Source organism: Hylaeus anthracinus, unplaced genomic scaffold (assembly GCF_026225885.1).
Source record: "Hylaeus anthracinus isolate JK02 unplaced genomic scaffold, UHH_iyHylAnth1.0_haploid 11981, whole genome shotgun sequence".
Taxonomy (NCBI): domain Eukaryota; kingdom Metazoa; phylum Arthropoda; class Insecta; order Hymenoptera; family Colletidae; genus Hylaeus; species Hylaeus anthracinus.
This window is the reverse complement of record NW_026534329.1, coordinates 7535295-7560553: the sequence shown is the minus strand read 5'-3', so window position 1 is coordinate 7560553 and position 25259 is coordinate 7535295. Positions and strand designations below refer to the sequence as shown.

The 25259-nt window shown below is 39.0% G+C and overlaps 1 protein-coding gene across 1 annotated transcript in view; it reads left to right on the top strand.

Annotated features, from left to right (window-relative positions):
• LOC128885583 (uncharacterized) overlaps positions 1-25259 on the top strand; it is a 128899-nt gene that overhangs the window by 89035 nt on the left and 14605 nt on the right. The window contains exon 4 of the mRNA XM_054139681.1: positions 17132-17196. Coding sequence (XP_053995656.1) covers positions 17132-17196 — 65 coding nt within the window. The remainder of the gene's footprint in view (positions 1-17131; positions 17197-25259) is intronic.

The window sequence follows — 25259 nt, the reverse complement described above, 5'->3', positions numbered from 1 at the left end:
AAGGACGAAAATTGGATAATAACTCCTTCACTACAGAATCCTTCATGAAGGGGAGTAAAATTTTGATGGTAATGTTATTTCCGATGTAGAGTTATAAATATAAAAAAGGCGTGAAAAGAAATAGTCTCTGAAGAGGTTAAGCAACGCCTTGTTCTAGCAGACCTTATGGTTGTTTTTAAAATTATTAATAAGAAAATAGATTGTCCAAAAATACTGCAATTTTTAAGTTTAATATTCCAAGTAGGTTACTTAAAGATAATGGTATCGGTAGTATATAAAAACTCGGTTGTAGCAGTTTTACTTATTCGGTTAATATTTCGAATTACTTGGATAGCACAAAAATCTGGATGAAACTCCCAGCCCTAGTTTAAACCTACCATTTTCCGAAATTTGTACCAGATTCGTTCAAAGTCATTTTTCTCGAGAACAAGGACACCCATGAAGCATTATACATACGTTTTTGATTCGTTTTCTCGTGCGGAATGATCATATTATCGGCAGAGTTTGTATTTACAACGAAAAAAGCCGATGTGAATGACAAGGACGAAACAATTTCATCGCGTCAAACAAGTACTCAACGCGAAGGGGTTAATGTATAAAATTACATAGATTAAAATATATATTACTTCATTACTCCTTCCCTCGAGAAGGCCTGAGAACTTTCCGCAGGATCCGATACGTACTTGTGAAATTTTCATTCGATATAACATTCGCTCCGTGAAACTCCTTCTATCGCTCCTCTCCTGCTTTTCTGGTCTTTAACGCTTAAAGTACGCAAGCTTGTTAATAACTGGAGTACAAATTTGAAGAATATTTTCCGCGTATCAAAGGATGTCTCTTCGAAGGAGAGACGACAATTTTTGTCGGTCCTTTCTAATAACGACGAGGCCTGAAGAGAAGACGATCCGCGGAGGATTTTAATTTTTCAAGAGCGCGGGCGTTCGCCTTTGAGGAATCCCGTAGCGCGTTTTCCATCAACGTAATTTTCCTCGCGATGTAACTACTCGTCCTCGTCGGTTGCTCGGCTTTTAAATTATCCGGCTCTTTAAACACGTCTCTGCCGCTTCCTTTGCAAACCGTAAACCGGGAATATAATTGAAGAGAAACAATCCATTACCAACGGTTCTCGATGACGAACACTCGCGGAAACGATACACGCGAAATCGAAGAGGAAACAAAGGGCGCGGGACTGCAAAGGAAATTCCTTTAATTGATCGCTCGATGCGATCGACAAATGAGGAAACCATGCCTCGGATACGGCGAACAGGACTGCTCGCTATTTTTCTCGAGCCAATTAGCAATAGGAAAAGGAGATCGTCGCGTCGCCAGCAATTAAATTTCATCATTCCCGACCAACCGTCTCCTTCGTAATCTTGCAGATCTCATAGGAAGCGTTCGAGGCGAGCCTTTAGCACCGGATTTTTTAGTATTTCAACAGATCACGGAGGTAGGGGAGCGAAAACTCTTCTTTGAAATAACCTCTAGAAACTGGGAATAGGATACTTATGTGCGTTCACGGTAAGATGATCAAACTTGAGAATGATTCGCTGAATTTGGTGCAATGAACTTTACACCATTTTAATTTGAAATTGTATTCTTTGTAGTTTAAGAGCCAGTAACGATTTTACTTACGTCATTTTGTAATGGAAATAACCTTTTTTATGAAAATATTTTATAATAATTGGCGATCACGAGAACCGTCGTCTGGGCAGCTAGTCGTTAGAACAACGTGCGTGGGCATATTTTGAAAAAGAAAATGGCGTGATTTCATTATTGTTCTTTTTTTCAAAATACGTTTACGCGCGTCGTACCGATGACCGACTGTCAGATTTTCATAGTTGTCAGTTATTATACTTTCATAAAAAAAGGTTACTTTCATTCGGGTCCTTTTTCGGGGCCTGAATTCACATTCAAATCCTACACTTAAATTTCACAAAGAGAAATTATTTATTTACAAATGCTGGTACATATTATATATTTTTTATAAGATGAATATTAAATAATAATACTTTGATGATTTTTCTCGCTCCATTAAACTGAATCGTCGCTACTAAAAAAATGTCTTACATCTGTTAATGGTATTATCGTTCTGTAAAAAGTTAATCAAAATCGCTGTCTTTTAATTGAGTAATTTACCGGCCCTGTTTTCATTTCAAAATGGCGTGAGTAAAATCGTCACTCCGACCACTGTGAACGCTTTTCTAACGAATCACCTCGTAGATATACCTTCCAGATGGTAACTTCATCGCACAGAAGGAAACTTTGAATTAGACACGAATATGAGGAGGATTCTCCATTTACCGTGCTCTCGAATAGCCAAAAAGTTCCCGTTACTATTATTTGATTTAAATTCCACTTATCCAAGAAATAAATTAAATTAAACTCTCTCGAATCGGTTGCCTAAAATTAGACAGATATTCAACTGTCATTTGCCTTGGCGGTTCTCAGAGGCAGCGTTCAAGGCGATCCTTCAGCGGCAGATTTTTCAATATTTCGACAGATCACGGGAGGGGGTTAGCAAAGTTCACTCGACTAACCCACCGAAACTCCGAATAGAGTGTGTACGTGCATACACGGGAAGATAGATACTTGCTCGAGAACTCTTTACGTCGGGAACGCTTTTTATTCGCAGCTCTCGCAGTTTCGAGCAAAAAGCCGCTACTCGATTGGCCCGTCTGAAAAGCGTTGGCAACGTTATTGCAGAACTTTTCTGGTATTAGCTTGCAATGTATCAAATTTTCTCACCTTAGCTGCTCGAAACTTTCTCCCAACAATTTTTAAACCCGAAGACAACGTTGATTTAATTATTTTCAAAATTTAACGACGGTTTTGCGTGCATAGAAGTCTTCGTTCAAACTTTTATGGTTTTCTAAGAAACACCGTTTTAAAATATTGCCACCTTTTATCTCATTTGTCGTGTATATATCTAAACATGTATGTATAATAGTAATATCGATCATTGAGATAATGGAGACATTCAAAAAAGGAATGAGCCTTGTCTGCTTTTAGCGACAAATTCCAAAAACGAACATTTCTTGTCTGCTTTTCGCGACAAGTTCAAATAACAAGTGTGAAATAAATTAATATTTGGAAAAAAATACAACCCACTTCGATGAACATTGAGACTGCACTAAAAGTATGAAATAATTTCTAGTTAATTTATATGAACGCTCACCAGGTCTAGATGAATTTTATTAAATTATTAAAGACAGCATATTAAATACAACGCAACCTTTTCGGAGGAGGTAAAAAATTTAAAATATTGTATTTGGTAATTTGATCAAATTCATGAAAAGCTGGTGAATAATAATGCAGTGTAAATAAAAATTATTTCATACTTTTCACTGCATTTTCTCCTACATTTAAGTAATTATATCTAGAGCTTGTGGGTATTCATATAAATTAACTAGAAATTAATTCATACTTCTTGATGCAGTTTCAATGTTTTCTCTTAAATGCGCGGTAGAGGAAGGTTAACTAAAATAATTGCAACTTATTTTATTTTATTTAATTATGTCAAGCCCTTTGAAAATTACGGCGTATAAGCTTTCCTTAGATAGATTGTACCAATTATAAGAGTTCAATAATATCTCGTAGAAAATGATGAAACATATAAACTAGCTCTTACGCTCTTCAAGGTCGGCGATCACAATGCTCTAGACGAATCCTCGAAAACTAGAAATAAAGTGTCTATGCGCGTACGCTAAAAAATGGATATAGTTCACTCCGTGAACTGTTCGGGTCGGAAACGCTTTTTACACCGTTGCTCTTCGTTTTCGAGTAAAAAGCTGGCGCTCGATCGGCCAGGATTCGCGAACCAAAGAAAAGGCGGAAACGATAGGAGCGCGCGTTGGGCGTTAAATTTATGACCACCGCTAAGTACGATGTCTATCCCAACCGTTTTTGCCGGCTTGAAATCCCACGAAGTGATTTTTACCGAAGATCGCCGCCAGACCCGGGTAGAATGGATACTCGTGCTTGCGTAAAATTAATTGAAACGGAACGCGTCTAGTTGCAGAACATATTTAACAAAAAACTTTGAGAAAGGGAAGCAGATTTTTACGACGATGAGTTTCTACCGAACAGGTATCGAAGGCAAGTGCGCTCATTAGCCCTATCGGGGAAATCAGATCGGAAAAATCACCCGACGGACTTTCGGAAATGAGAATTCAATTTGTTGGTCTGGCAGGATTATTTTCAATCAATTAGTCAGCGACGAAGCTATTCGACGTCCACCGTTGTTCCTGTCATTATTTCACGACCATTTTCAGATCATATTTTTACAAGACTTGTAACGCAGTAAATCGACCAAGAATAATACTTGTTTAATTGAATAAAACAAAAAGTTTAATAAAAGAAAAAACTGTAAAAGAAATCTGGAACCAGGAATGGACCAACATGACACCAACGAATCGAAGACTGCAGGTGTCAATAACAAGATTGAGAATTGGCCTCAAAAATCTGTCTCATTGCTACAAAATAACTAAATAACACTATTATGCAGCTTTTGTGACGAACCTCTCACAGTTAAACATTTAATTGAAGAATGTCAAGGAATGCAGCACGATCGAGTAGAGTTCAAAGTTTTAAATAATATGCAGACGATCCTCAACAATAGAAACGAATTTCTCAAACTAGTAGATATATTAACGAAATATGAAGTAATAAATAAATTTCAATTAAATTGTAGATATTGACGTGGTCACTAATAGCCCTGCAGTTGATGTGACCTTAAACAAAGAAATTAAAAAAATGATATTTGTTTAGGTTCAACTTCTTCATGGTGGCCACTGGACAAAGAAATCAGGGAAAAGTCAGGGGATTTTTTAATAAGTCAGGGAAACAATAGCGGAATAAAAAACGCGTCGTAAGCAATGGTACGAAAAACAATCTATTTCGCCGTAAAGACGCTCTCTGGTTGCCGCACGACAACTCTGGATAAAAGTGGATTTCGATTTCGGGATAATTACTGCAGTAATTGGGAAAATATCTTGGTCACATTTTATACTTTTTTTCATGTTCCAAAATCCAGGGAAATTTCGTAATTTGGCCAGGGAAAGTTAGGTAATTTTTTGAGCCGATTTTAATGGCCACCATGTTGTGGCCTGTGTCAAAGCGTGGATAGCCTCGAAGAACCAGTACTTCTTTGTGTAAATCAACGGTCCACTAAGCAGATGGATTAAATTTTCTTGAAATTAACAGTGAATATGCTCCAGAATAACCGTTCTAACATGTTTTGAGTGGACAAAAATATTGACTTAAAAAAAGTCCGGATAATTATCCATCAACCTAATAATTCTAAATTACATCAATTCGATCTTCGATATTGTATGCCAGAGAAGCACGTTTCAAATACCATGCCAATCTTTGTCAGTGCTTCTGAGGATCACACATTGACTGCAACAGTTTAGAAAAATCTGTGTGATTAGATCGTTGATTGAATAGTCTTTCCAGTCATCGTTTTAGCCAACCATCTGTGGTTCCTTTCAAGATAACGTTAAAAGTAACATTTTACAATTTCGAGAAGAAATACGCTAACAATATATCACTTTGTAACCTTTTATGCTAAATTCAGGTTTCTACGAAACTCCTAGAGAACACAAGCGCGAACAGAGACGGAGAATGAAATCCAGATGCGTCGTGGTCTCGTGATTTCCGCCAACGTTGGGTCAACGGCGTATTGTGGTCGTGAGATTATATCAGCTACATAATCGTCCTTATTGACGGAGTATTAGTACACGTATCTGTCGAGTTCCACGCGTTGCAATTATCGTGCAGACTGGGCTCACCTCTCTAGCCCCCTTCGCCAATGATCGCCGGTCGTCTCTTTCCCTCGCGTCGAGTCGCGACAAAATGCCTTTTGTCGATCGCTCTAGTGGCAAACGTGTGTTCAACTTGGGAAGCTTGGTTGCATTGAAACCCAGAGAGACAGAGATGGGTTGCGGAGAGGAGACGATGGGAGGGAACCAAACGACAAGGGTCAGCTGATAGCAGACAATTATCTCTCAGTTTAACCCAAGCGATCCGTGCCTCTGGCCGCGATGTTGTAAAACATTATTGTGCGTAGTCGGTCGATCGTGTCCCTGGTGAAATCGATTTTGGTCAAATAAAACGGCACGAACTTGGCTACCCGATCAACTTCGTCGAATGGTAACTTTTTAACTTTGTGCACTCTGGAAATTTGTTACGGAGACGATTCGCTAACACCTTCGAGCCAATTTTTTCGCTGCGGTTCTGAACATTAAGCGTTCTTTTATCCGCTATAATTTATAAATGCTCGCAATATGTACCTCAACAAAATACGAACAATTCATGCAGCTTTAAGCCTTCATTGCGTGGTTTAAAATTTGAAATTCGAAAGTCTCTTTTCATCTTCATAAACTTTCACATAAACGCTCATAATTTTAATGTATAATTCCACGGGAGAGCTTACGAAAGGTAAAAGATACAGATCAAATTTTATTACAAACTCTAAGCTGTCCGATAAATTTAAATTAAATTTTACTTATACACGCAATATCCAGTCTGGAGAATTGCATGTCGTTATTTAAATTTCATTCGTTTGTTTTATTAAATAAATTGTCACGAGCATCGTCGTAGCAGCGCCAATGAGGTGGAAGGGGTTAATAGTTACGTATATCAGATCGATTTGAATCATTCCAACGTGTACTTGGTTTCGAATAGTGCGGTTTTACGTTGAACAGAGCTGTGGTTTCGTATCGCGATGGAGGTTATCTGTAAATCCAAGGCTCATTTTGGATTGCATTCGCCCCGGTAAGATGATATCGCTAAGGGTGTAAAACACACTGTACGTTACTATTTAGTCTTCTTAGTAAGCGGACGACGTGGTTCCGTTGCTTATCGGTGTAACTGGCTTTTGCAGTATTATGTCATCGGTTGTATTAGATTCCGCGACGTGGAACGTCCACGCTGACCCTTATCCCACAATGTTTCCCAACGACGAATTGCAAGCTGTCAAACGATAAGGACCCACGATTCCTTTCTTTCGAAGAACCGATGATATCGCGTGACGCGTAAAAATCTTATACTCTGTGTATCGTTCAAAGACTAGGGTCGAGTTGCGAGAAAACTAATCGCAAACCAACTCCGATTTCAGAATTCGGTTAAACGGACTGAGCATTAAAATACCGAAGAGGTATGGCATTCCGGTCGAAATCGTTATAAAACACAGATTACCGAAACATATAAAATATATGTTACCAAATGTATCTAATGTATCTAATGCATTATCCTTTATATGGACGATTTGAACAAAAAAATGGGGGGACTAGTGTACTATTGTAATTCTCCGGATATCAGGTTTGGCGTCCCCTTTCCGGGTGTCGCTTAAGAAAATAGCTGGTTAGGATGTTCCTCCATGGACCACGCTCTTCCACTTCTCTCCGTCGGGGACGAGATTTCTCGTTAGAGGTTAATTCGCGCAATTGAGGCGGTTGCCATCTTAAAATGACTCTCTGCTCTCCCTCCATATCGTCGGGTGCCATTCCCCGCCGACAGTCTGGAAACGGTTTCCCATTTCAGATACAGGTTTGCCCCCCGGTCTAATTTGACCAGACGGCCAAGGCGGACGGAAACGGAAAGGGAGCGAAAGGGTACAGAGGAAAAACGAAGCAGAGACGTCGATGACAAAAGCGAAACGCAACGTGGCCGAGCAAGACGAGACGTTTGGAGCTGAATGGGAGAAAACACGTTGAATGGGGAACACTGGGGGAAACTGATTTTATTTTGTGGTGGACCGGATAGTTGCGGGAAGCCGAAAGAAATCGAGATCGGACTGTTGTATGGGAATATACCGGGTCGAAAAGTTGTAATGAATAGTATAAATAGGTGTAAATTTCGAGTTACAACTTTGGGGTTTGTAAGTTGGCTCATCGACAACGAAATACTTGATCGAATTTGGAAATAGAAGAGGTTGCGCGTTTGATTGTCTGGCGTTAAGTAATATATCTGCGGCAAGTTACATAGGGTTTTCATCGATATACGTAGACAGTAGAGAGAGAGAGGGTACAGTAGGACTATAGGTATGATTTAGGAATTTTCTTGGAGAAATCCGAGACGAGGTTTAAGGTGATTTAGAATTCGTAGTACTAGTTACCCAAAATTACCGTGTACTGCAATATGTTTTGGAGATCGAAAATATTGTAGGATAATTGAGCGAAAACAACATAAGGTTTATAAAGACTATTAATGAAAGTGGTCTGTAAGGAGAACGAGCTAAGGCTGAGTTTGGCTTTTTTTATTTATTTATAATCAATGAGTGGTGATAGGAGTGTACCATGCAAGAGAAAAGTGTTACACCTGGGATATAACTGGCTATGATGCTATCGAGTGGCACGCCTATGAGACAGGGACACGCTTACTGACATGAATGAAGTGGAAATATGTGTTATTAGCAACATGGAGTGGGGTTGGAGCATGATTGTTCGACTGGAGATTGCGGATGGGAAAATTTGCAAAAAACCTATTATAATGACTACAGAGGTAAAGAGGATTGATGATCCAATTGGGTGAAACTGGGTAAGGTGCAAGCTAAGACTGACTTTGTCATTTTCTCAATCGCTAAAACACTCGATATTCATGTTTATTTCCTTCCAACGAACCCATATTCGTATGAACCCTTCTCGAAACTTTAACTAGCATACTCGCAACTTGGTGCTTGGTAGCATGTGTTCGATACCGGCCACCGATCACCAAAAAGATCACCGATTGTCTATATCGACGCTGATTGTGCCAAGACGGCACATACAATTGGCTACAATATTTATATTGAATAGATAGAGACTACTTGCGAAATAAATTGTATTGTTCGCGTTCTTCTAGCGCAAACACTTTTTCCTTGTCTTCCGTCGAAACTAACAAACCATTCAATAAATTTCGACAATGATTAACGTCCATGAATTAAAGATTTTTCATGAAAATATATACAGAACAGTAAAGTTAGCAAATTGAATTTCCAACCAATTTTGTCATTCGTGCTTTTACTATAAAGGCAACTGTGACCTAGGTATATCATACATTTAATAGTTAATGCCAACCACCAAACCCTCTCCTAGCGAAACTTTTGCAGCGTTATGTGGCTTTATGCATATTTTAGGTCGTGCTACTCTATGGAATATGGATACGCTCCAAGTTTAATCGCGACCTCTCCTGGCGTTATCCCGTGACGTAGTAACGAACAGACAGAGGAAACTGCGTTTTATTTGTCGTTTCGTGAGCGGGTGCACGAGACACCTGCGCTTCGGCGGTTCCTCGCCTCATCTCTCGATCTCTCGATCGCTGCGGAGTACTCTAACGGTTTGACTTTGCTAAGGATCTGCTTTGCTCGAGAGCTAAATGATTACTAACAGCCAGTCTCAGGTCATCGAGGTTCGAGGTGTAAGAGGAGTAGATAAAAATACAAGTACAAATCGCCGAGTATTCTGTGGAGCTCTGTATGCGACGAATGCTGGCGAAGAAGTGACTTTCCCGGCCTGGGAAAGTCTCTGCGCTGTCTTCTGAACGAAGGCTCCTCAAAGGCCAATATTTAGGCGAGCTGTGTCGGAATTTCTAACAGAGGTTTTTGCCTCCCATTTTTCCTCCATTCTGTGGTGAATTCGACTTAGTAGTCACTCCATCCACGTGCACGCATTATCAAAGGAACCGAACTTCATTATCGCGACCGCGTTACAATGTATTTACACGCGCAAGCATTCGGCAGCTGACTTCCGCCAAATCCAATCGTCCCAACTTTTAACCTACGGCTTACAATGTAAAGGTCCTTTTAGACGGTTCCACCATTATCGTTTCATTTCATTTCGGAGAACTAGATTTTTTTTACACGATCCGTTCAGTTCTACCGGTCGGCAAAGTGTTAGTAACAAAGTTATAGTTAAAGTTTGATATGTATAAAGTAATAGCAGTTGGCGAATCAAGCAACAACGCAAGACAAACCGTGCGAGAAACATTTGCCTGTCTAGACTGAAACAAACTTGCTGCGACCATTTCTTTGATGTGGCGACGAAAAACCGACTATCGGCGGAACGGCAAAATGTTCGCGGTAATGCAGCGTTCTCGACAGTGTTTTGTTAAGTTTGTAGCTACCAAAAACGCTGCAATGTTACGCGATGATCTTTGGACACCATTCAAACTGGAGCAATTTTCGATACGGCGACGTTTGTGCCAGCATTCGCGACGGCGTTTTGTTACAAGTCTGTACGCACCTCGATATTGCACCGTTTTATAAAAAGGATCGACCGGCATCAATTCTCGACTCGGCACAGCAGCAACGTTGTTTTGTAGTAACTCACGCACGCGTAACACTCGCGCAGACCTTTACCCAAACGTCTACGTTTACAATTTAAAATTAACTCGCGGTTAAGTTCACGGACCGAGGGGGTGTTGCGCGGGTTCGTTGGGGGTAAAGCGTCGAAGCTCGCGAGGAATGGCGTCGGCGTCGACGCAAGACCGAGGGGTTTACGCTTCCTGAAATTAGTTTGTACACGGGAAATTTATCATAACCCCCGCTCTGGCCTCGCTCCAGTAACGTAAATACTATCGTGAACGTGCAGCCGTCGTTCGCGACCAGGCGAGAGAAGCCGTTTCTCGCGACTAGAAGAGGACGGGCAGGGTTGGAGAAAAGGGCTAACCGGGGTCGATGCGCACCCATTCGGCCGGATTTCCATCCGAGCGACGAGAATCCGTCACATTGAATACTCGTCACGAAACTAATGGTCCATTTCCGTTCCTGCGCCTTTGGCTATGTTTCTCAGTTTGCTTTTATTTTCCCTCCAACTCCCGACGTCCGACCCCCTCCTCTCGATCGAGAGAAAAGGAAGCGTTCCGAGGGAAGGATGCACGGGGGCGCAAAAGAACAATTAAGTGGATTATCTTCCGCGAATCTCAGAAAAAGCGGCGTCGAGGTCCACGGTCGACCGCCTTCCTCCCCGATAATTGTCCCAGAGCAAACGTTGACCTTCTCGCGACGAAGCTACTGTTTTCGAAAGGGAAGGGTGAGATTCATTCTTTATCGATAGCGGGCTATCACCCGAGACACAGTCCCACGATTGGCTTGCATTGTCAGTTATTAGCGAAGTTCCATACATTTATCTAATATTAGAGCAAACCAGATTCCTATTTGTCTCGTTTTTTATATGTTCTATTTCAACGAATGTTAAAACTAAATAAAATTTTAGGTATTATTGAACAATTTGTGTACAGTAGACAAGCTGTTTGTAACATGGTCGGAATGACCGTATTATCTATGTGTATACCACATATTCTATGTGTTATCAAATACTATTGCATTATAAAAGTAGATTGCGTATAAACGCCGTTAGTTAAAAGAAAAGAATATGTTATTTGATTGAAATTTAACAAAAAAATAATATAAATTTATTATCCTTTTATAATTAATTTAGAGAAGTACAAAATGCTCTCTAATCGTGATCATTATTTTCAGTTTAAGGTTTCTCAATTCCCTTGTATCGTTATACAACGCATTAGCAAAAGAAGTCGATAACGATCGAATCAATAATTTAGTACTCATCTTTATGATATTTATAAAACTTGAGTATTTTGACGTACTTTAAATATTCATTGAAAAAAGAACATAGATAAAGGAAAGAAAAATCGTAAAAAAACTTTGGATTCAACCTAATAGTTGAAGTTGTAATATCTACTATATAATATGGTATTCATTGAAATTACATCGGAAGTGGAGAAGAGAGTGGATTCTCTGTAGAATCGCACACCTTGTGCACGATAAATTTTGTGAAAATTATAAAAACATACTTGTACTACACTTCGAATTAATTAACCCTGGAAAAGATGCATAATAAATCGGGAATACCTTAATCCCTTAAGCTGCAATTTAAGCTACAACAGCCTGGGACCAAAATGTAATGTTTACATTTGCAGTTGACCAATACACTACGGACCTGGCTCGTGCTAATCAGTTTTGGCCCGAATATCCGACCACGAGTCTCACACGTGGTTGTAGCTCAAGTGGTTAATACGAAATTCTGTTCCGTGTAAAGAAGAACGAAACTCCATGCTGAGCCAACCATGAACGTGTCACATTCGGAACCTCGTTCTCGTTTAGGCAATGTATGCTATAGTATCCCCACTGGATACAGTAAAACAATACAGTAAAGACTGGATAAGTGCAAGACAGGATCGACTGGATAAATGCAAGATGACTATCCCCACCACTGGGAGGGAGGGAGATTGCTCCTTGAACAGTTCCAAATGATCCTAGCCGATTAATTACGCTTCTGCCGACTGCTTTTTTTCCTCGGAGCTTTTTCTCTTTCACTCTCTGTTCTTTTCTATGTTCCATGCTCGACTCGAACCAAATGTAAACACAGAATAGAAACCTCGACTAGATAACTCCAACGTTTGTGTCCCGATTTTCTTGCACTTATCCAATCTTTACTGTATTCAAGTCGCCCTTACAGTCTTTTACACGGAGAATCTTCTGTCGTTCCCGAAATAATCTTTCACCTGAGACGCTAGATGGTGAACGATGGATTCGAAAGAATTGTGAATGTCGAACGTGACATGGATCGCTGACGGGACGGAATGGTTGGGGTTTTGGAAGAGGAGGTGTAGGCGGAGTGTAGTTCAATGGCCGGGAAGCACAAAACCGATGCTGGAAATAATGCCTCCTGTACCGCACGGAAAAATCGCAACATGGCTGTCGGGTCGTGTGCACTTTTCACTTTTTTTTTTTCACGATTCTTCCGCGTCTGATTGACAGATGATACCAGCCGGCCCATGCGTCTCCCCTATCGTGTAATATTCCGGCAGTGGAACCACGCCGAATCGTGGCTTCGGACTTGGGGGGAAAATTCGCGCCGCTGTCTGCGGACTACTGACGGATCGTATTCGTGCCAGAGATGAGCGAAATATTTAACCGAGTACAAGTTTTGAGTAACGAATGAAAGATAGATAACTGTCTATCCGGTCACGCCAAGCATGGCCAACATACGGCCCGCGTATGTTCAATATTATCATTTAACTTTTCAGCAATTAATCGAACGAATTCTCGATACTTTTATATTTTTTAACAAAGATTCCGTCATAAAGAATTAAAAATTTTATACTCATCTGTGCTCGATATAATCCGTGAAATATTTTCTTTTCCAAAAGGCCCGCGAGGAAAAACAGTTGAAACGGCTGGATTACGCGGCGAATACAAATTTGGATTTGAATTAGAAGGCGAATGTATTATATAAGAATTTGGACAACCATGTTCTAATATTCTTCAGCGTGAAAAATTATATACGTTACATTACCGGGTAATTATTTCAGTGCACCACAGAGCCTGCAACTTTTCCAAAGAAAGACGAACGTAGTAAAATACTCGATAATCATAATTTGCAGGATGACGAGGTTTACAACCGATAAAGCAGAGCCCGCAACATCCCATACAATACATTGTAATAATATACAATTAATTAAGAATTATTACAGTTTCAATCTAAAATATAATTTCAACGTTATCAACGATTTTTGCCCACCTCTGAGTCAAACTTTCTATTCTCTTCTTGTAAAGTGTCGGTCATGTCGAAGTAAAGTATTCTTCAAATGCAATGTTTGGAGAAGGATATGTTTCTGGCGAAAAAAATGTTCCATAAATCTGAAACAATAGTATACCAACGGGAGAATATATACTCTTCTCAAACACAGTAAATATCAATGTATTTAATTAAAATATGGGTTATGTTGTTTGAATTTAAATTATTGTCGGTACATGGCAGTATCTACAAAATTTGAAAAGAATATAACTTATGGGTACCTCTGATACAAATGTAAGTACAGATAAAAAGTTAATATTTGTATTTTTTATTGTTGAATATTTCGGTAAATAAAATACTCAGATTTTATGCTATCCACAGAGGCAATATATTTAAGAAACACAATAATTAAGATAGCAGGTGGACTCGGTCACTCTACGACTAAATTCGTACTCTGCGCGACAGTAATGACCGAAAGAGTTGAGTTCGGCAGAATTGTCCACCGGAAGGTCTCGAACAAAAGCAAAACGAAACCTTGAAATTACACTGGATTGTTCCCGCAAGACTCCACAACAATTATCTTCGTAATCCGTTCCGTTATTTATTAAAGCGTGTAACCGTATACAATAGTTATTACACTCTTTTTAAATAATATTTCCATTCCTCATTACTTTGTCTTACATGACTTCTGCATTGTTTTAATAACATTCGCAGTATCTCTTAACTCTCGTATCTGTGGGGTCCTGCTAACTCCCTTCTAGCTCGGGTACCTCGGGATTGCTAAGCCCGTACTGTAGCTGCGTACACGCATGCTACAGCCCCTGAGGCTTCGTAAGCTTTCTCGAACCACTCGAATCCTAATAGTTTTTCAGGTAGGACGACTCAGCGTCTACTTGAGTCGCAAAAGAGTGTACACCAAGAACTGACCATACAACGGCCTACTGTAGGATTGTCAAGCTTTTGCGAAAATTTTGTGAAAATTAGTCGAGTTTAACTGTACGACTATCCGAGAAATCTGTGTAAAACGATACACGAACCGCCATTGTTAAATAATACGTCACTCCTGAATGAACCTCTCGTCGAATACTTTTGGTAAATTCCAAAGCTCAGGAAAGGAAAAAAGCTTTACTCCGCCACGACACCTCGTAGCACGGGAGTCTATCGACACTGGCGTACACAACGCGACCCCTACTTCCGACACAGTCATCTTGATCGTCTTTCACCGGAAGCTTTCGCCACAGTTTCCCCGACGCGTCAGCAGTAAACGGCTCGAAGCGTCTTTTTCACAGAGAGTATCCCGCGATATCGAACAGCTGGGAGCGGGGCGAGCCGCGACAGAACGAAATGCTTTTGTCGCGAGAGCGGGATACGATCGAAGGATGTCGTCGTCGGAAGGCGAGAGACTAGAAGGGGAAGGTTCGATCTGGACGATCCAATAAAAAGTAATGGTTCGAAAAGCCCCAGGTCTTTGGCGAAAAGTCGCCTCGACACCTTTTAAGCCCCCGGAGACGAACGTTCCTTCTATCCGACCCCTTTCGTTGTCCTTTTACGTTAAACTCGTCGCGACGGGGCACGATCATCCTCGCGAGACACGAAATTAAGCTGCAGTTAAGTGCAGGTCTGATGAAAAATTAACAGTGACTGCAGCCACGGATTTCCTTCGTTTTCGCCTTTATGGAAATTTCGGGACGAGATTGTTCCCCCATTCTCCGGCTCGCTGTCCCTCCGACGCGGCTTCCTCCTCTGGGGGCTCTCTGTTCGCAACGAAATTGTTTTCGAAATTTATTAGAACGTGCTGCTCTCGCGACCGTCCCGCGGCGATTTGTGATTTCAATTATTCGGCGGGTCGCGCGTTTCGAACTGGCCGTTGAAATCGGCATAATTTCGAAACTCGCGACGTCCGACGAACATTTATCGTCCGGAGATGGCGATGCTTGGCAATCGTATAAACGTTTACAGACGCTGTTCATGGTACGAGAATTACGAGTTGGGTAATTGTCGTGCGAACGTCGATTACCGAGGCTCTTTTCTAACCCTGTGCTGCGATATCGTATGGAGTAAAAGGAACATCTGTCTGAGACTCTGTCAATGGAGGGCTCTTGTTATCGATACTCCAAAGACCCTGTTGGTTTATTTAATAATAAACGTAACAAAAATAAATCTAGAGTTGAGAGACACTGCTTTTTTCAAAAGTGAAAGTTTCTTTTCTGATGCCTTTCGTAGTTCGGCCTCTGACAGTATTTATGTTTAAGAGGGCAGTGTGAAAAACATGCGGCAGACCCAAGCCGGTTTTCCTATGCGCTTTTGAAAGAGCTGTCGGTCTCAGTTCGAATCTAGAAGAGCAACGACATCCTTTCGTGTTCTTTAAAATACAGAATATTTCGTATAACGTATTTAATGTGAATTTGTTCTTTTACAAATCCCATAATCTAATAGACTCCTTTACCGTTAACTCTATCTGATACATAGCGTTGGTGATGGATTGAAATAACTATAACGATACTAATTAATGCTTGTGATATTATGATTTATTAAGACACTCTTTTATATTATAGCCCATATCGCGTGATTCTGTATTGAATATAGAATCTTTATTAAAGCGCATAAATGAATTAATAAAATAATTTTGTGTTACAATCGCATCAGCGTAATGGTCGTCTGTGCTTGAAAAACATTGATCTCTGTGTGTTTCCGTAATGCAAGGGCAAGGTCTCTATTCAAAAGAACGTCGCGACAGATATCGAATGTTTTCGAACATATGTGGTATCGGTAAACAGCGTCGACGGCTATCTATGCTCAGCTTATCGTAAATCACTGATAACGACCCGTTGCAATGATGTAACGGTTGGTTTTTTTCATCGAACATATTTCAAGCTAGTTTTCAATTTTCGCGCGATATCGAGACACTACGATGGCGGAAATTTGATAATTGATCGTAACGCACCTGGGTCATTTCTGACCCATTGCAAAAATCTTTGGAGATCAAGACATGGGAAATGCTTGAACGTTAATTAAAAGGAGTTCCAAATCTGTTGGTAATTCAAGTAGAACCAGAAATACCTATTGTTTAAAAAAGAAACGTATACATACATATTTAATATTGTTTTAAATTATTATTGGAGCCTCATCCAGAACAATTAATAAAATACTGTATAAATGATTTTAAAAAGGAAATAATATAATTGTCTAAATTGTATAATAAGTAATGTAAGAAGCCATATATAATATTTATCTATATAATCATTATCTATAGTTCCAAGAATAAACTCTTGTCAGAAATTTATCACGATTCTCGAATCATTCTTTTTCTGAAGTATTATTGGTAACGCGCATAAATTATACACTATAATCTATAAACGTTTCGACTCGGTTTTAAGTTATTTTCGATACATATGATAGTCTATAAAATAGACTACAGTCTTGGTGGATACATTATAACGGTATTAACAAGAAAGAAAATAAAGATAAAGTAATGAAGTACATATAATTTATTTTTCACAAATTTACTTGCAAGTAGTTGAAGAACGATAAGTGAAATAACTATACTTTATATTTAATCGATGATAAAATTCTTGTTCTCTTGTCGTTAATTCCGTGTTTCTTTTATGTTTCAGGTAAGTCACGCAAACTTATCATAGACAAATTCACAACTACTTTCCAAAGAAGTTTTTCATCACAGGTATTTATTATAATTATCAATTATATTTATATGTAAATAAATATCCTAGTATTCGGATTATTATTTACATATAAAGGATTTCAATACTTAACCCATTTTACCTGGACTACAAAACTGGTTGTCACATTGAATAAAGACGCGGTCCGTTTACACCATTGTTTCTCAACGTAGGCGATTGACATCTTAACACGTTGATTAGCAGACCAATATTCTTGAACATTTCTACTGTGATTAAATTTTCTTTCCACACTATTGAAAATTACGTAATCAAACATTTATGTATTATTTATTTTTATAACTTCATTGAAGTTTAAGAATTTCATTCTTTGAAATGATTAATTGATTGAATTTCATTTAAAATGGTTTCATGCAGCTTGTTATTGTATGCTAAGTTAAAATTAGACATAATAAATATCATTTCATTTTTGTTCTGCCTAACTTAAACGTAATCAGCATTATTTTAGGGACCATCACGCAATTCTAAACTTTTAAAAATTTCAAAGGGGTGAATTAAGAAGCGGATCTAACAATGTGTGCGTTTATATAAAAAAAATTGAGAAACACTGGTCTGCACGGAGTGCGAAGTAAGTGAATGTTGAATGGGTTAAGAAACGAATGCTCGTAGCAAGGAAGGGATGCTACTCCCTTGCACGTATCTATTGTGTGCGCCACTTCTTGCGTGGATTACTTTTATACTTTTTCACTATTCTTTTGACGATAAGCATAACAAAAAGAGCCATCGATTATGAACAAATACAATTGAGTTACTTCCGATTCTGTCACAAAAGATATCACGGGGGCAACTTGACTTAGCTTTACTGGGTCTAGGATAAAATGCATGTAGATCGGCAAAACTGTTCTCCGCTCGACGATTATTCCTTCCAGGAGATTGACACAGCCGTTGAGCTAAAATTCTCCGATAATCATCTTTCCCGGTCGACTGAAATTCTCCTAAGTAACTCGGAAACTCTTCTGGCCGAGGAATAGAAAAGCCAGTCGGAAGAAGGAAAACTCTCCGTGTCCCAGTAGTTATCAAATGCATATGCGAATTTCATTTCCCCTCGCATATTTCGCGAACCACCGGTGCATCGCGTCCCGGAAGGATTTCTTTTCCTTGCGCCCTCGGTCTCTCTCTTGCTCCTCTACCTCTCTTCGTCTCGTACTTCATCTTCCTGTTCCTCTTTTCACATTTATCCGTCGAAAGCCCGAGCCGCGGAGGCCGCCCATTATCGCTGGAGAGACAATTAAAAAGGCAGGCGCGGGAGAGATATTAAAGCGTCGAAGAGTGGAGGCCCTTATCAGCGGGCCGTTATCGTTCGACGGCCATGTTGAGGCCGACTTCGTTCTCTCATCCTCGTTTTTACTGCATCTCTTTCTCGTTCACGAATTCTCCGGTGCTCGTTTTCGTTTCTTTCTCGAAATCGCTAGCTTCCCTTTCTTTTGGTCGTCCAACCGTTCCCCTGCGCTAAGGACTCCCCGTGCAACGCCTAATAATGATATAATGCAATCGTAATAACTACTATTTATCTTACTTCGGTATCCACGGACAGTCGCTGATGTCGAACGATCGTAACTTCGAAACAAATGCATGATTTATAAATTCCAAAAACGAACTGTTCTTGTCTGCTTTCAGCGACAAATTTCAAAAGATGAACATTTAGAACGAACTGTTCTTGTCTGTTTTCAGCGACAAATTCAAATAAAAAGTGTGATATAAATTAATTTTTGAAAAAAGAAAAAATATAACCAACTTCGAAAAACATTGAAACCGCGCTAAAAAGTACGAAACAATTTCTAGTTAATTCATCCGAATATCCACGAGCTCTAAATATAATTGCTTAAATGTATGAGAAAATGCAGTGAAAAGTACGAAATAATTTCTATTTAAACTTCATTATTACTCACCCGCTCTGTGATGAACTTTATTAAATTATTGAATACAGCATATTAAATACAATGCGACCTTTTCGAGGGCGGCGCAAAATTTAAAATTACCTGCATCATTCGACTCAAATTCTGTACCACGAGCCCCGCACGTTGTTATAGGTTGAAGGGTTAAGGGACTCCGTGGGAAAGTAAAGACAGAGACACGCCGATGTACGCGTTCGCACGATGGTGCCACGTAAATACATACCAACGCGGGGGTTTGCTCACGAACGAACGGGACGAGGGGTTCCCGACCACGTGGAAGGTAGAAAACTGGAAGAAAAAGGGGTCTCGACCGGGGGGTGAGAAAAGGCCCCAGCTACGTCACACGACTGTCGCTCGACATCTTATTTCCTATGTGTCCGATACGACGCGAGTAATCTACAAAAGAAACGGAACGAAACGGGCAGCTGCTCACCCTCCTCCCCTCTTTGTTTCTTTTACGTTTACTCGACGAGAATGCCAGCAAGAACACGTCTCAGATCTTGAACCTGGCTCTAATGTAGATCTCTCGTGATAAGGTCAAGGGTGAACGCGGAAAATCGCGTGCTCGGGTCTCGCAGAGTCTATTGTTTGGAAACAATTGTTGTTGTTGTGAATTCAGCAGGTAAGAATGCCGAATGGTGCCATTGACACTTTTGTACTCAATTTTATTACTTAGTAGCTGTCCCCGCGGTTTCACCCGCGTGGGATACTCTATTCTCATTCTAAATGACTCGCTCCATCCGCGTCAGCTACGCCGAACAAAGAAAAACAAAGAAGAGATCTACGTCGGTCAGTTGCAGCCTGGCGAGAATGCATCCACGTCTCATTTTAAATGATTCTTCTCCGTTCTGCATTTTCCTTTTCTTTGTGTAAAGAAGAATATTGTTCACGTATCTCGTGTTATTCGAGGGTTAGTGAATGTAACTGAATTGAAAATTATATACGCGAATTTGAGTAATTACAGTCTGTGTAATAAGTATTCAGGAATTCAAAATAAAACTTCGTGTATTTATTTTATTAATAAATTTTAGGAGAAGAAATAATTAGACGATATTCCTAGATATTTTTAGAGTAGATTTTGCTGAAATTATCTATAGTATGTACACTCCGGGACAAAAAGATAGCACACCTTATATTCTCCCATATTTTGTGTTAAAAGCTGATTAAGATACATATTTTCTTTTACTGATAACTCAGAGCATATCTGTGTATATAATTTACGATATATCGTCCACAACATATACTTCTACAGGATTCTAACACAAAAAACGTAAATATTATTGTTCGCAAGCGGGACAAAATGATAGCACGTGTAGTAAATCTACGCTTTCCAGTTACACTGAAGTTCGCAGATTGCGAACATTGACCCCGAAACATAGTTAATAAAGTCTGTGATGTTATTTCGTATTGTATATTTGTTCAAAAAAGGCGAAATATTGTGCAAAAATGGGTCCGCGAAGTCTAAATGCCCGGGAACGACGTGCAATACTAAGAGCAGCATCAAATTCTAAGATGACTGCAAGGCGAATAGCTCAAAATGTTGGTGTAGACACTAATGTAAAGAATGTGAGACGTGTTTTACAAAATTGCAAATACATAACACAAAGGAAATTGAAGAAAAAGCCTTGGTTAACTGTGCAACATAAGATGAATCGATTACATTTTGCGGAAAAGAATATTCGTATGCGAAAGAAATGGCGAAGAATAATATTTACTGATGAAGAGAGGTTTAACTTACATGGACCTGATGGTCTGAGTTACTATTTTCACGATATGCGAAAAGAGAAACAGTTTTTGAGTCGTCGGCAAATGGGAGGTGGTGGCGTGATGATTTGCTGCGGTATCGGGTACTATGGTAAAATGGAAATCAAATTTATAACAGGAAAAATAAATAGCAAAATGTACTTAGAAATGATTAAGGAACAAATAAACACGTACGCTACCAGAATTGCTGGAGAGAAGTTTATTTTTCAGCAGGATAATGCCGCAGTACACACTGGAAAAGTAGTAAAAGAATACTTTTCTCGAGAAAAAATTCGCGTTTTGGATTGGCCAGCAATGTCACCCGACCTTAATATTATTGAAAATTGTTGGGGAAATCTTGCCTGAGCTGTATATGGAAATGGCAGACAATTTGGAAATATTGCCGAATTAAAAAAGTGTATTCAAGATGAATGGGAGCAATTAAAGCAAAAAACTATTAAATACCTCTATAAATCTTTGCCAAAGAGAATGATCGCTGTTATTAAATGTAAAGGAGAAGGCATAAGATATTAAGCATTAAATATCATTCGTTGATTTATTGTTATACACAATCTTAAGTTAAACGTGCTATCATTTCGTCCCACTATATTTCCTTAAAAGTTCTTTTCTTTTTAATAAAATTGTATAGAATGGCGAAATTCGATCCAATTTTATTTGTGTATGTTTATAGAGGTATTTTGCAAGAATGTATAAAAACAAAACCTTGGTTGTAATGTTAAATAAATAAAAATTATGTTAATTTTAAAGTGTGCTATCTTTTTGTCCCGGAGTGTATATTTGGGCAACGTACGCCGATAAAGTACCCAAGCAACACTTTTCTTCCCGCTTAATTTATAACTTTTTAGATTTCGAACTGAAACCTTATTTTTATCAAAATAAAATATAGCTTATGTCCTTCCTCGGGATGCAATTCTGTCTCGATTCGTCTCCTTGTCGAATCTTATCGAAATCTGTTCAGGCTTTAGGCTGGTGTCTCCCTTGTACGGATTAAACCATCAAGTGCTCGATTCGCCAAGGGTTTCGCGAAAAGCTCACGGTCCAATCTTGTACAAAATTATGTAGCTTCGCGAGAGATACACCGCGTCTTCTTTTCAGAGGTAAAAATTCCAGACTGTGTTTAACGCTGCCAGCCGAGGACACGTAATGCGTGAGATGAAACGGATGCATTAATATTCTCGAGGGAATCGTGGCGTCTTCTCGCGTGGGCAGCGCTCTGCTTTAACCAGGTGACAAAAGAGAACACGTTTTAATGCACTGATACACCGATGCTGCGAGAATGTGTTCGTCCTTGGTTTTTCAGTTAAACGCTCTTTCAAATTACGGCGCTGCGATGACGGTGTCGTTCGATGGAGTATTTTATTGAATTCCGTTCGAGCCAAAGCACACACCTTTTTTCGAGACTGACCTAAGTATTCGTCACGTCTCATTTTAAATGATTCTTCTCCGTTCTGAATTTCCTTTTCTCTGTGTAAACAGAATATTGTTCGCGTATCTCGTGTTATTCGAGGGTTAATGAATGTAACTGAATTAAATATTATATACGCGAATTTGAATAATAACAGTCTGTGTAATAAGTATTCACGAATTCAAAATAAAACTTCGTGTATTTATTTTATTAATAAATTTTAGGAGAAAAAATACTTAGACGATATTCCTTGATATTTTTAGAGTAGATTTTGCGGAAATTAAAATCTATTATTCGTGACGTTAGATGAACCGTCGATAAGATATCCTCAAAATTTTCAATTAATAATGGAAGAGATCGAATATTAGTGGAATATGGGATCATATAAACGCTCAATCGATACTTTTAATCTTTATTTTATTTATTTATGAAAGTTTGGAAGAACGATTTTATTTAACTATAAACGAAAAATATAGACAAGAAAATACTGGTGAAAATGAAGAAAATGAAAATAACAGAAATGAGCCTACGATACATATATTAAGAAAGATCGACAGGTCTGAATATACAGTCAGTGTAATAAGAATTCGTGCAGGAACCAATTCAAATTAAAACATCATATGTTTATTTTATTAATAAATTTTAGGGGAAGAATTAATTAACCAACGTTCCTACATATTTTTAGAGTAGAATTTTTAATGTTAATCTCTTATTTCTTTTCTGATTAATTTTCTTTTAAATTGGTTGATGTACGAATACTTCTTACACTGATTGTATGTAGAGAAATTATAATAGGCATCAGGTTGAGACTTAGGTCATGCTTAGATTCATTATAATCTATATTATACTGTAATCGATATGATACCAGATTGAGAACTCAGAAGGTTGATAATTTAACGTAACAAAATGATGATGTATATTGATGTATATTCTTAGATAAACCTTTAGCTGCGGGCTGCGAGTTTCAGGCTCGACAGAACCCTTACTGCTTCCTTTTAGAGGTTCTTCGAAGGAGTTGGTAAAGCGTCACGAAAAATAAATTGCGAAGGATTAAACGTTTCTCAGCTTCCTCGCATATCGTTTCAATTATCGTATATGTTGTCATATGTGTTCTGTATGCTAACGCAGACTATCGAAATTTCAAATTATCGACTCGTACCGAATCGAAAATATCATGCGAGCCGCGATGAGTCCTAATCCAGGGCACAAGTGTAAAGTTTTGATTGGCGCAAAGTGCGTCGACGATTGGGTCGTTTACTTTACGCGAGATCTCCTTACGATTCAAATTTGATTGCCGGGGCACGGTGGACCAGATTGAGCAACTAACGAGACAGCGAATAAAATCGTCAAGTACCCCAGTGTCGCGCGAACGTCTAGTCTTCTCTGTCAACCACACGCGGCCGAGGCTTTCACACCGGCACGGTTCATTTAGGAACGAATGAAAAGATTAGGCGCAATTGTCTCGTCCTGTATCGGGACCCATACGATTCCTCGGACCCCAAGCGCGTTCTTTTAAGGTCGCCAAGTTTCGACCAGCGAGCGGAAGTTACGAAAGTTTCAGCGGCAAGGAATGCACGTGACTTCTGTAGGCCATTGAACTATTTGTAAGTGTCTCGTATGTGAAAAATATTGGGTCATAAGTATCGACACGTTTCAAGTTTGTGCCACGATTGTGGCAGAACGTTTGGCTAGAATTTTGAAAATTTTTTTAAAAATGATTACAATTTTCTTCCGAAAAATGCTAACGATCTTGAAATTTTGAAAATATGATGTCGAATAAAAAATTTATTTTTGCTAAGTTATTTATTTTAATAAACGGTGTCACTTCCTCCTCGGACGTTTTTCGATATACTTATAAGCAACTGAGATATTTATATAGTTATACGCAAATTCATCAGGTATGAGTAAAATTTGCAAGAGGATATAAATTGTGATAACAAAATTTAACTGTCAACGTGTTGTTTAACTTATAAAAAATATATTCTAATATCACTATTATAAAAATGTTTACACATGAAACGTGTTCTCTTAATAGAATTATGCTTTTAAGACAATTTATATCATCTTGCAAGTTTAACTGATAGCTGGTGCATTTGCGTATAACTATATAAACATCTCTGTTGTTTATAAGTATATCGAAAAACATCCGAGGAGAAAGTTACACTGTTTATTAAAATAAATAAATTAGCAAGAATAAATTTATTTTTTCCCTTTGTTCAATCGATTTCCAATTTTAATCGAATTTTTTTCTCATCAAAAGGCACACTTTTAAGGGCGGAACGAAAAAAATTCGGAACTGATCACAACGCACCGTAATGTCGCTCAGACAAAAACGCGTGGTACTGACAAATAAGAACAAACTAAAGAATAATTAACAAATTTGAGAATGGTGAAACTTCAACTACATTAGTATTACACCTTGTGCCAAAAAGGCTATGTATTTAATTCCAGTATTTGTGATTTTTATTATCAGTATTTACATTTTGCTTTATACGAAGATCAACATTAAGTACAAATGTACAATAAATATTCTATTAATCGAAAATTCCCTTATCTGAACATCCATGTCCTCCGATTAATTCAGATACTCGAGGTTCTTCTGTATTTAGGTATATTTACTAATCAATTTGGATGAAACATGAGATTCGATTAATTCTAATTAAGGGGAGGCCACCCAACATGTTCATCGATAGTCGTGTGATTGAGAATTAGTTGCGCCGAATTAAAAGCTTTCGCGGTCGCTCCGCTCGTCGTGATCGTTCACGCGGTCGTGTTTACGCGCTTATTAGTGGTTTCGTTACTGTTAAACTAACCCCCGGAAACAACGGATCGTCTTGATTGTTTTGCACGCCGCAGCCACGACGTTGTTGTTCCACCACGTTGTTGTTCCACCACGTTTACGAGTAAACTTCGTTGCTCATTTCACCGCGCTGTGAAACCTGTTCGAGATTTCAGGACAATCCGCGGACGCGTCGCTTGGAAC